At 46.4% G+C, this 13,325-nt stretch overlaps 1 protein-coding gene across 1 annotated transcript in view; it reads left to right on the top strand.

Moving 5' to 3' along the window:
* Nucleotides 1–13,325, top strand: part of wdfy4 (WDFY family member 4) — a 133,190-nt gene that overhangs the window by 73,211 nt on the left and 46,654 nt on the right. The window contains exons 41-47 of the mRNA XM_055661558.1: nucleotides 3,671–3,748; nucleotides 5,470–5,694; nucleotides 9,503–9,667; nucleotides 10,013–10,161; nucleotides 11,421–11,541; nucleotides 12,833–12,918; nucleotides 13,012–13,071. Coding sequence (XP_055517533.1) covers nucleotides 3,671–3,748; nucleotides 5,470–5,694; nucleotides 9,503–9,667; nucleotides 10,013–10,161; nucleotides 11,421–11,541; nucleotides 12,833–12,918; nucleotides 13,012–13,071 — 884 coding nt within the window. The remainder of the gene's footprint in view (nucleotides 1–3,670; nucleotides 3,749–5,469; nucleotides 5,695–9,502; nucleotides 9,668–10,012; nucleotides 10,162–11,420; nucleotides 11,542–12,832; nucleotides 12,919–13,011; nucleotides 13,072–13,325) is intronic.

The raw sequence follows: 13,325 nt of genomic DNA, 5'->3' as shown, positions 1-13,325 counted from the left end.
AATTTGCCTTGGTGCTCCTCCCGCAAGTGACAACAAGACGTACAGTGACAGTTAAGAATGGGACATAAAACATTAAACATTAATAATAAAACATTATTGATTAAACATGTGAATTATATAAAATACCAGAATAAAAAGGAGGCTACAGATTAGTTAGTTAATATAACCATGTGTTAGTTTGAGTTGGTGGCGCTACTGTTACGAGTTATCCTGCTGGTTTACATGCCTGACAGTAACAGGCATGTGGTTCTGTACAATGGGTGAATCAACAAACCTATCCTGGAATTTTGTTTGAAAAAATTAATGTATCATTTGCATAATATGTTTATCTGCATATTACTGAGATAATTAACATCCCTTATTATCTAATTAAGTTCATTAAGTGTCTACCAACACAGCATCATGAAGTTGACATTATGTTCTACTGTCAGAGACTGCACTGTTTTCATGCGAAGTAATTAAAATGTAAATTAGCATCATGTTAATTGTATTTGTGGAGGTTTGTGAATTGAATATAAACCTATATACCTTCATGTGGTTAGCTACATTGAACTGGAAAGGGCTTGCTGCTCAAGAGGCCGTTCGGCCCATCTGATGTAAGGCTGCTCCACATCTCCTGCCGCCCCTGTACAACCGATGTATCCATCATATCATCTGTACGCTGCTTCCTCAAGTCCCTCTGCAGAAATGCGTCATTAGCCAGATAGGTTTTTATTATTCTTAATGCAATATCTTCATGGACAATTGCATTCCAGATATAATCTCCCTCAGTTGAGAAAGTGCCATCACCTGCTTTGGGATTGTGGTTATCTCCCCATTGTTTAATGTGGTAAGTTGCAGCTTCAGAAGACACTTGTGATTGCGAGTTCCTTCACATCGGTGAGGCCAGTCATAGACTAGGTGACCGTTTTGTCAAACACTTGCACACTGGTCCACCAAGGCCTGCTGGTTCTCCCACACTAATGCTACACATTTTCACTCATCTTCCCATTCCCACACCGACCTCTCAGTCCTGGGCCTCCTCCACTTTCATGGCCTCATGCAAACAGAGGCCACACCACCTCGTATTCAACTTGGCCAGCTTACAGCCCAATGGTGTGAACATTGAATTCTCCAATTTCAAGTAATAAACCCCACAACCCCCTCTCGTTCCCCTGCACCCCCCCACACACACACACACCCCAACCCCCTAACCCAGCATGATGCACACATATTTCTACATATTTCTTCCATGAGGGGAATTCTGCTTCTTGATTCTGTTCGATTCCTACATCAAAAAATCACAGAGCTCAGTTGGGACCTTGGAGCAGCGAGGAGTGGCCGCAGCAGAATGCCCAGTAGCGACCCGGCAGCTTGAAATGTGGTGGGAAAAACTGGCTTGGGGATTAAATGTAGGGAAGCCTGGTGGACCCGAGTCAGGGGATATGGGGAGAAGGCAGGAACGGGGTATTGATTAGGGATGATCAGCCGTGATCACATTGAATGGCGGTGCTGGCTCGAAGGGCCGAATGGCCTACTCCTGCTCCTATTGTCTATTGTCACCCTTTAGTCCTTGGGATGTGCTCATCGGTCCTGGCTAGCGCAAATGGTATTTGTGTTGGTTAATTATTGCTATGTGTACCGAGATACAGTGAACATCTTTGTGCTGTTTGGGAGAGTCTAGGACTAGAGGGCACAGCCGCAGAATTAAAGGACGTTCTTTTAGGAAGGAGATGGGGAGGAATTTGTTTAGTCAGAGGGTGGTGAATCTGTGGAATTCTTTGCCACAGTAGGCTGTGGAGCCAAGTCAATGGATATATTTTTAAGACAGAGATAGATAGATAGATTTTTGACTAGTACGGGTGTCAGGGGTTATGGGGAGAAGGCAGGAGAATGGGGTTGAGAGGGAGAGATAGATCAACCATGGAGTGGCGGAGTAGACTTGATGGGCCGAATGGCCTAATTCTGCTCCTATCACTTATGACAACAGGGGGCATTGTGGCACCACCACCGTCGTGGCAGAGAACCAGCCATTATGTCCTCATCATCAGCAAAAGTGATTGAGTGGCATGGTAACAAGCAATGACCTTGGACGATATTATTAGCTTAGCAATTGTACAGTCTCGCTGGGGCCCCAGCTCATATATGTTTGATGAGTTAATTCAGTGAGAGTTTCAGTTAAGTAACAATAATGTTTTGTCAGTGCTTAGCTGTGACTAAAAGCTTAATGATCCTGTAAACAAACACAATATAATCACTGCCTTCATGTTGTGCAAGCATCTCCTGCTGTGAGCTACTAATGAATGCAACTTCTCAGTGGGGTATCTGGCTTTGGACAGGGGCCAGCACACATCTGTACCATGCTTGTACAACCCATGTTAGTTCACAGCAGGGAGCGTGTAATTATGTTTGCGTCTGCCACCTTACTTGCACGGAGAGAACTCAAACTAAGCATAGTGTGGTGGCGAATTATAACCTAGTCAAGATTAGCGGAACTCCTTGCGTGCTGCTGTAAACGGGAATCATAGCCCCAAACTGAGCCACTCCTTATCTGCGAATAGATTTTCAATTAATTTTTGCACTGTTTAGTGTGGGAATAAGAAATTCTTACAGATTTCCCCCCCCCCCTCACAACCAGACTGAAGAATCCCGATCCGAAACGTCGCCTATCCATGTTCCTCAGAGATGTTGCCTGACATGTTGAGTTACTCCAGCATCTTGTGTTTAGTCTAGTTTAGATACAGCGCGGAAACAGGCCCTTCAGCCCACGCCGACCAGCAGTCCCAGCACACTAACACTAGTGCTGGAGTAACTCAGCGGGTCAGGCAGCATCTGTGGAGAACATGGATAGGTGACGTTTCACAGAGTGCTGGAGTAACTCAGCGGGTCAGGCAGCATCTGTGGAAAACATGGATAGGTGACGTTTCACAGTGTGCTGGAGTAACTCAGCAGGTCAGGCAGCATCTGTGGAGAACATGGATAGGTGACGTTTCACAGAGTGCTGGAGTAACTCAGCGGGTGCAGCAGCATCTATGGAGCTAAGGAAATAGGCAACGTTTCGGGCCGAAACCCTTCCGGGTTTCGGCCCGAAACGTTGCCTATTTCCAGAAGGATTTCGGCCCGAAAAGTTGCCTATTTCCTTAGCTCCATAGATGCTGCTGCACCATAACTCAGCGGGACAGGCAGCATCTGTGGAGAACATGGATAGGTGACGTTTCACAGAGTGCTGGAGTAACTCAGCGGGTCAGGCAGCATCTGTGGAGCACATGGATAGGTGACGTTTCACAGAGTGCTGGAGTAACTCAGCGGTTCAGGCAGCATCTGTGGAGCACATGGATAGGTGACGTTTCACAGAGTGCTGGAGTAACTCAGCGGGTCAGGCAGCATCTCTGGAGAACATGGATAGGTGATGGTTTGGGTTGTATCCTCCTTTTGACTAACAGTAGAAGCTGATAAACGGATGGGGGGATGAGGGGGGGGGGGGGGGGGGGATGGGGGGACAAAGCCTGGCAATTGATAGGTCAACACATGTTCTTTGTGTAAACCAGCATTTGCACTTCCTTGTTTCTGACATCAAACACTGCCCAGTCAGTGAGGTGTTGAACCATTGGGATTACAGATGTTGGAGGTGATGATGGAAGTTTCACTGTGCATATCTAATCATACATCTCCCCGCTGTGTGTCCGTGCAGGATTTCACCATCAGAATGGACGAGCAAAGGAAAACTGGGCAGGAAGTGTTTGCCAGCCTCCACATTGACCACATACAGGTAACGTTTCACAACGCTGGCATCAACAGCAGTCATGCATCACCTGAAATCCTCTTCTCATTTCAAAGTTTCCTCCCAGCTATTATCAGGTCCATTCATCAATTAGTGTGTGGTCCTGGCCTCCCATCTACCTCATTGAAGACCTTTGAACAATCTTTAGTGAAGAAGGGTTTCGGCCCGAAACATCGCCTATTTCCTTCGCTCCATAGATACTGCTGCACCCGCTGAGTTTCTCCAGCATTTTTGTGTACCCTCAATCTTACAGCATCTGCAGTTCCTTCTTGAACACTTTAGTCGGACTTTATCAGACTTCAACTTGCATTAAATGTTGTACCTTTTATCCTTTAGAAAGCCATTGGTCCTTCATCCTTAAGTCTCCACTGTGAAAGTCTTAATTGTCTTCATCTGTCTTTACTTTGAAGATAGGCACAAAAAGCTGGAGTAACTCAGCAGGCTAGATAGCATAAAAAAAGTCGGCCAAGATTCTGACTGCCCACCATATGTCCAGTATGCCTCTCATAATAGTATGTACTTTAATCAAGTTTCCCCTCAATCTTCAAAACACTAAAGGGCCTGTCCCACTTACGCGATTTTTTCAGCGACTGCCGGCACTCGTCATAGGTGGTACAGGTCACAGAAAATATTCAGCATGTTGAAAATCATGCGGGGACCAGAACAAGGTACGGCTCTTTGGGCGACTACTCACGACCGTACAGGCTTCACCCCGCGACATGTCGCCAGAGTTCGCCTGTATGGTCGTGAGTCGTCTCCTAGTCGCCCAAAGAGGCAACTCTGGTTGACGCTGGATTTTCAACATGTTTAAATTTTTGGCGACCTGCAAAGACCTATGACGGGTGCTGGCAGTCGCCGATAAAGTCACGTAAGTGGGACAGGCCCATTAGGTGCGTGGTCTGCATTAGGCACTGGTGTGAGATTCTTACAGCGGGATGCACAGTGTATAAAATCATGAGAGGAATAGATCGGGTAGATGCACAGAGTTTCTTGCCCAGTGTAGGGGAATCGAGGACCAGAGGACATAGCTTTAAGATGAAAGGGGAAAACCTATAATAGGAATCTGAGGGGTAACTTTGGTGGGTGTATGGAACAAGCTGCCAGAGGTGGTCATTGAGGCTGGGACTATCCCAGCGTCTAAGAAACAGTTGGGCAGGTACATGGACAGGACGGGTTTGGAGGGATATGGACCAAGCGCAGGCAAGTGGGACTAGGGTAGCTGGGACATTGTTGGCCGGTGTGGGCAAGTTGGGCCAAAGGGCCTGTTTCCACACTGTATCACTCTATGACTATGTTTCGTGAGGAGTTTAAATAGGCATAGAGTCATAGAGTGTGGAAAAAGGCCCTACGGCCCAACTTGCCCATACTGACCAACATGCTCCATCTACACTAGTCCCACCTGCCCATGTTTGGCCCATATCCCTCTAAACCTGTCCTATCCATACACCTGTCTGAGCGTTTCTTAAAAGTTGCGATAGTACCTCCGGCAGCTCGTTCCATACATGCACCAAACTGTGTGGCCAGTGTGGGCAAGTTGGGCTGTTTCCATGCTGTATCACACTGTAGCTCTGTGATCATATGCAGGACGTATGTGGTGTATTCCAGCAGTGTTGTTTTATATGTGCGGGGGGGGGGGAAAGTGGCATTTGTGTTGCCAGCTGCAGCGAGCGTCGATGCCATCTGTTGACACTTCTCACTTGTGTCCCCAGATGCAGAAGTGCGTTGTGAGCCTCGCAGCCATGGACTGGGCCAAAGTTGAAGAGCAGCTGCTGCAAGAGCGGGGCTTGTGGGGGCCATCATCAGGGCCACAGCAGGGGGCTTGCATCCTCGACATGGCTGAGGGGCCAGGGCGAATGAGGAAGAAGATGAGACGACAAACCATTTGCATCAAGTATCCTCCGGATGCGAGTCGTAGCAAAGAGGCCAATCGTGAAGTAAGATTAGATCTGAATATTCGCATTAGTCTGCGTTGGGAAATCTGCTCATTAGGACAGAGAATTAATTCCATGCTTTGCATTATTAGGATGTGAAGTAGATTTGTCCTTTCTCTGGCCACTAATTGTGCAGCAAATGTTAAGTTCTAAACAGGGCTGTTTTTGTGGACATGAAGGTGGCAGGATGCATAAACTGCAGTGGTTCACACAACACTCTTGGCTGTAGTGGGATGATTGAAGCATTTTACAGCCGCCAGTATGCCGTGCTGTCACAGACAAGGCAGTGGTTCGACATGTTACTGTTTCTGGGGGCATTCACATGCTGTAAAATGGTCACAAACTATATATCTATATATTGCCCTAGCCCCTTCCAATAGTAATGGAGAGAGTAGTGGGTGGATTGTCACCTTGTCATGGTGGAGAAGCTTGTGTGGACCTGAGATCCTGAGAGCGATGCTGTCTGGAGCTATGCTCCTGGTGGGGCCACCCATGGCGGATGAAGGCTGCAGCAGAAAAGGGTCTCCGGTCGTCTTGGACTCCATGCCACTGGATCCTGACCCAGATCTGTCAAGGACCATGTGGTGGCTGTCTGTGCACCAGTCTCCTCACGTTAAACAAAGTCACGCACAGGCGTACCTCCATGAGAGGACAGTCATACTCGTTTCGAGTGACCGCTGAAGATGATGGGCGGCTGGTGTTGGGAAGACCTAATTGGCAGCAACAACACCAATTTGCAACCTGTAGGACATTAGAAAATCATGTCAGCAGCTGGGTGCGTTTTGACAAACTCCAGAGGGTAAACTCTCTGCCGGGCAACCCCTGCGATGAGGTTGATTGACGGAAAGACACAGCATGGGAACAGGCCCGTTTGTTGACCCACCGAGTCCACATCAAGAGGTTGAGAGGGAAAGACAGATCAGGCATGGTTGAATGGTGGAGTAGACTAGATGGGCCGAATGGCCTAATCCTGCTCCTAGAACTAATGATCTATTGTATGTGCCTCCTTCACCAGCTGTGGCAGCTTGTTCCAGGCACCCACCACACTCTGTACACTTCCCCGCACGTCTACAGTAAACCTTCCCTCTCTCACCTTAAAGCTATGCCCTCTAATCTGTGACATTTCCATCCTGGGCAAAGATTCCAACTGCCCACCATATGTCCAGTATGCCTCTGATAATAGTATGTACATTAATCAAGTTTCCCCTCAATCTTCAAAACACTAACGGGCCTGTCCCACTTACATGACTTTTTTGGCGACTGCCGGCACCCGTCATAGTCGCAGCAGGTAGCTGACAATGTTCAACATGTTGAAAATCCAGAACAAACGACTTGGACCTTCCCCAGGTACGACTTCCATAGAGGGAGTGCAGAAGGTCAGACTGATCCTGGGATGTCAGGACTGTCTTATGAAGAAAGACTGGATAGACTTGGTTTATACTCTCTAGAATTTAGGAGATTGAGAGGGGATTTATAGAAAGTTTCTTAAGGGGTTGGACAGGCTAAGATTGCTCCCTGTTGGGGAATCCAGGACCTAAATCCTTTAAAACCGAGATGAGAAGAACTTTTTTCACACAGAGAGTGGTGAATCTCTGGAACTCTCTGCCACAGAGGGTTTGAGGCCAGTTCATTGGCATTAAGAGGGAGTTAGATGTGGCCCTTGTGGCTAAGGGGATCAGGGGGTATGGGAGAAGGCAGGTACGGGATACTGAGTTGGATGATCACCATGATCATATTGAATGGCGCGGCAGGCTCGAAGGGCCGAATGCCTACTCCTGCACCTAATTTCTATGTTTCTATGACTCTTTGGGCGACTACTCACCACCGTACAGGCTTCACCCCGCGACATGTCACCTGTACGGTTGTGAGTCGTCTCCTCAGTCGCCCAAAGAGGCGTAGCGTCTTTCTGATCGCCACTGGATTTTCAACATGTTGGACATTTTCGGCGACTGACAACGACATATGACAGGTGCCGGCAGTCGCGTAAGTGGGACAGGCCCTTAATTCTGCAGACGCTGCCTGATTTGCTGATACTTCTCGTTTTTGAAAAATATTTGCTTGCTTCTTAATTTTTGGTCTATAAATTGTGGACAGTATTTACATTAAATTTATTAAGATACTAATGCAATTTGTTTGCCTCAATCCCAATGAATGAAGTTATGCCACGCTAGCTTCGTTGTCATGTACCACAAGCTTTATGTTTGAGTAAATAATTGTTTGTGTTTCAGTCGAATGATAGGGGTAGAATGAGCCAGTCGGCCCATAGTCTTTTCTCATTCATCGGGGCTGATTGTGGACCATTGATAGAGAATAGGTTAAGGGTCTATTCTTGAAGCCAGACTATACACATTTAACCTGCCACAGACCAATCCTGCAGTGAGCAGCTCTGCTCTGGTCATATTTGGCAAGATAGAAATTAATTGGTCACCTGAAGACACCTCCTGCAATGGGTCCTTTGGCAGAGAGAAATTAATTGTTCACTGAAGACACAAACTCAATGCATACATCGTGGCGGTACATATCTGAACAGCAAAAGATAAAAACTAGATTGATAGACAACAGCCACGAGAGCCACAAGAGCTGTTATATATATATGCTCGCCGACAGCTTTTAGTCCACAAGAAAAACATTGCGTAATGTACTGGGTAGGAAGGAACTGCAGATGCTGGTTTAAACCAAAGATGGACACAAAATGCTGGAGTAACTCAGCAGGACAGGAAGCATCTCTGGAGAGAAGGAATGGGTGACGTTTTGGGTTGAGACCCTTCTTCAGGGTTCTGAAGAATAATGTACTGTTTTTAGTTCCTTTTACACCTTTGAGGTGAGCACTTCTGCATGTTTTAGAACATAGTACGACACAGAATAGTTTGGTTTAGTCTACTATTCCACAGAAACAGGCCCTTCAGCCCACTGAGTCTGTCCTGACCAGCGACCCCCATACACTAGCACTATCCTACACACAATATTTTACCAAAACCAATTAACCTACGTGTTTGGGTGTGGGAGGAGACCAGAGCTTCCAGAGAAAACCCACGCAGGTCACGGGGAGAACGTGCAAACTCCGTACACACAGCACCCGTGGTCAGGATCGAACCCAGGTCTCTGGCGCTGTGAGGCAGCAACTCTACCGCTGCGCCACTGCACCAACTGGAATTTAGAAGGATGAGAGGGCATCTTATAGAAACATATAAAATCCTTAAAGGTTTGGACAGGCTAGATGCAGGAAAAATGTTCCCGATGTTGGGGGAGTCCAGAACCAGGGGTCACACACAGTTTAAGAATAAGGGGTTGGCCATTTAGGACTGAGATGAGGAAAAACCTTTTCACCCAGAGAGTTGTGAATCTGTGGAATTCTCTCCCACAGGAGGCAGTGGAGGCCAATTCACGGGATGTTTTCAAGAGAGAGTTAGATTCAGCTCTTAGGGCTAACGGAATCGTGTGATGTGGGGAGAAAGCAGGAACTGTGTAGTGATTTTAGATTTTCAGCCATGATCATGTTGAATGACGGTGCTGGCTTGAAGGGCTGAATGGCCTGCTCCTGCACCTATTTTTCTATGTTTCTGTGTTTCTAATACATTAAACTAAAAATGTACACTCAGCATTAATGTGTGTACTGTGCAGCTGTCGAGAGTAACATCGATGTACACTCAGCAATAGTGTGTGTTCTGTGCAGTGGGGAGAGTAACATCGATGTACACTCAGCATTAGTGTGTGTTCTGTGCAGTGGGGAGAGTAACATCGATGTACACTCAGCATTAGTGTGTGTACTGTGCAGCTGTCGAGAGTAACATCGATGTACACTCAGCATTAATGTGTGTTCTGTGCAGCTGGGGAGAGTAACATCGATGAACAAGGCATTGACTGCAACCAGCTGACGTTCTTCCCTGCACTTACTGAGAGTGTCCAGTCTGAGGAGTTCTTCGAGCAGTGTGCGGAGCGGCAGGCCATTCTCCAGGCACTGGTTGACAAGGAGAAGGTAGGGACGCATATTTCCAAATATTTATGTTCATCCATCATATCATTTCACAGGATCTAGGAACAGAATTAGGCCATTGGGCCCATCAAGTCTACTCCGCCATTCAATCATGGCTGATCTATCTCTCCCTCCCAACCCCAATCTCCTGCCTTCTCCCCATAACCCCTGACACCCGCACTAATCATGAACCTGTCAACCTCCGCCTTAAAAATATCCTTAAAAATTAAAACACATTATTAAGCCGGTTCCTTTATCTATTCAGCCCATGTTTGTTGGCTGCTCAGAACCTGACATTGAATTGTATATATTAATATATATGGTTATTAATAAAGCATTCTTTGACAGATCAACATGAAGGTGTCCCTCATCATCACTGAAGGCTCACTGTTGCTGGAAGGTGTCCTGCTCTTTGGACTAAATCACTTCTACATCTGTGAGAATTTCACACTGTCATCTTCTGGTGATGTTTACTGCACCAAACACCATCCCTCAAGGTAATCTTTCATCTGAACTATTTGACCTCTGCTGCTATATACTGTACCAAATATTCTCTCTATCTTCTAAACCATCTAATTCCACTGGGCATCACCTTTGGGGATTTAGATATCCACTCCAAGATCTCCACCTTTGGGGATTTAGATATCCACTCCAAGATCTCCACTGTCTAGGGTCCTATCATTTATGGAGGTTCTCTGGCCTTGTTGGTTCTTGCCAAGGATGTGTTTACTGCAGATGCTGGAATCTTGAGCAAAACACAAAGTGCAGGAAGAACTCAGTGGGTCAGACGGCATCTGTGGAGGGAATGGACAGATGCATCACAGGTGCTGCCTGCCCCGCTGAGTTCCTCCAGTACTTTGTGTCTTGTCTTGTTTGTGCTGCTCAAATACCTTCCCACAGACAGCCCGGTTTGAGTTCCATGAACTATTCCAGTTTCGGCCAAATTGTCCTGCCTGGTGTTTCCTTCCTCATTATCAGTGGTATATTCTTTGAGGTAATGTTTCATTCAATGTATAATGGAACCATTTAACATCTGCTCCTATATTCCCTGTACGTTCCAAACCATCTTACCTCCTGGACCGTTACCCGAGGGGCTTTGTGGATATCCACGTTCTCCAGAATTGCTGCTTGACCCTAGAGACCCTGACTACAGGTGCTGTCTGTACGGAGTTTGTGAGTTCTCCCCGTGACCTGCGTGGGTTTTCTCCGGGTGCTCCAGTTTCCTCCCACAATCTAAAGACGTACAGGTTTTTTATAGTTTAATTGGCTTCGGTAAAATAGTAAATTGTCCCTAGTGTGTGTAGGGTTTTTATTATTAATGTTTAATGTTTTATGTGTCATTCCTAACTGCCACTGTATGTCATGTTGTCACTTGCGGGCAGAGCACCAAGGCAAATTCCTTGTATGTGAATACTTGGCCAATAAACTTATTCATTCATTCATTCAGGATAGTGCTAGTGTACGGGGTGATTGTTGTTCAGGGTGGACTCGGTGGGCTGAAGGGCCTGTTTCCATGCTGTATCTCTAAAGTCTAAGGTCCATGGACTGGTCCCACTGTTGTCCATGGGTCAGTGAGCTGCCACCACTTATTTTACAGCTGAAACACTTAGCAACATATGTCCACCTCCGCCAGTGGCTGGGGAAACTATCCCAACGTGAGGCAAGGTGTTACAGTGTGCTTGCTCCCTGCAACATTTGGGATCTGTTCCTGCTGGGCCTTCACTAACTCAGCGTTCCCCTGTTTTGTGTTTTGCAGCATCAACGATCCCTACATTTATGACATGTGCAACAAAGAGGCTGGTGGGAAAATTCCCAAATGTTCCCGATATTCCTGCGGCGATGTTCACGAAATTCACCATCGTCGATTCCTCCTTCAGGTGAGCAAAGGTTTACCTGTCTGACCAGGTGAAATCTGCCCTCCCCCCCCTCCTCCCCTTCCCCTCCCCCCTCCCTCCCCTTAACCCACCTGGACTTGTATCCATTTCCACACTCTACCCTTCCACCCATATTCCTTCATCTAGCTTCACAATTTGCACCTCTTCTATTCCTCACTCACACTTTCTATCTTTTCATCTCTGACCATTGTCCAAACACCTGCTTATTAAACTCCCCCCTCTCCCCCCCCCCCCTCCCCCTCACCCATATCTACCTTTACCCGTCCTTCCTCTATTCCAGCTGTCTTTCCCCTCCCTACAACGTCTTAAGAAGGGTCTCGACCCGAAACGTTTGCTATCCATGTTCTCCACAGATGCTGTTGTGATACTCAGATTCAGATTCAGATTCAGATTCAATTTTAATTGTCATTGTCAGTGTACAGTACAGAGACAACGAAATGCATTTAGCATCTCCCTTGAAGAGCGACATAGCAAACGATTTGAATAACTCCAGCACTTTGTGGCTTTTTCCAGCCGCTGCTGCTACTGGGCAGCCAATAATATCTGCGACCTTGAGCACAAAGGAATTATCCGTTGTCGTGGTAAAAGGCTATTGAGACTTACAGCATCACCAACATAACATGGTCTTTGTTTAAGGCCTTCCACCTGTGTCCATGCTCTCTCTGTCAGGTGTTGCCGTGTGAGCAAGACAGGATACAAAGTGCTGGGTCGAGGTTGATCTTGTCCATCCCCATCGCCAGTTGTTAACGAGGACATTTAATCATTACAACACTCCGCTTTGACTCGATTTATCCCTAAAAAGTTAAAGCTACATTTCACATTTTTTAACATGCTCATTCTTATACCTTTTAGTTGTCAGTTAATTATCAGTTCATTAGACACAAAAAGCTGGAGTAACTCAGCGGGACAGGCAGCATCTCTGGAGAGAAGGGATGGGTCGAGACCCTTCCTCAGGCATTAAACAGTGTGTCAGGGGTTATGGGGAGAAGGCAGGAGAATGGGGTTGGGAGGAAGAGATACATCAGCCACGATTGAATGGCGGAGTAGAATTGATGGGCCGAATGGCCTAATTCTGCTCCTATCATTTATGAATCTATGAAGAGTTGATTGTTCACAAAATACATATACTGATGGAAACAAATTGCTGGCAAACTGCAGCTTAATTTAAAATAGATAAGTGTTCCAGCACCGTCTTATTGTCGAAATAAACCACGGAGTATTTATAATCCAGTGATTTGTACCTTTAACTGCTTTGTCCCATTCTTACCTTTAGGATATTGCATTTGAAATCTTTTTAAAGGGTGGATTTTCAAAGTTCCTTATTTTCCATAAAAATGATAAGAAAAACGTCTTAAAAAAGTAAGTAACCATAAATATACGTCACAGTTCTCCCAATAAGCTGCTACTTTGGTGATGGGTTTCCACTGTTTGATTTGCCCTTGTTACCCACAGATTCTACAACATGATACCCGCTATAAAGAAAGGAAATCCCGATAGCTCAAGGAACCTGGGGTGAGTTCATGGTGTTGATGTATCCTAACTGCTGCTTGTAGCAGGCACTGCTGTTGTAGCGGGCTTCCTTCTGATGTGTTCACTGCCAAACAGGGCTAGTGTGGAGGTACATAAGCCTGCACGACTACACACACACAGTTCCACAATCACACCTTGAGTGTCCTATCAGTGACCTTTCAACACCATTCACTCACTGAGTGTAAGGATGAGTGTGGGGGGGGACCTCATTGAAACTTACCAAACAGTGAAAGCCT

Source organism: Leucoraja erinacea, chromosome 34 (assembly GCF_028641065.1).
Source record: "Leucoraja erinacea ecotype New England chromosome 34, Leri_hhj_1, whole genome shotgun sequence".
NCBI classification, from domain to species: domain Eukaryota; kingdom Metazoa; phylum Chordata; class Chondrichthyes; order Rajiformes; family Rajidae; genus Leucoraja; species Leucoraja erinaceus.
This window is presented reverse-complemented; position numbering and strand designations above follow the sequence as displayed.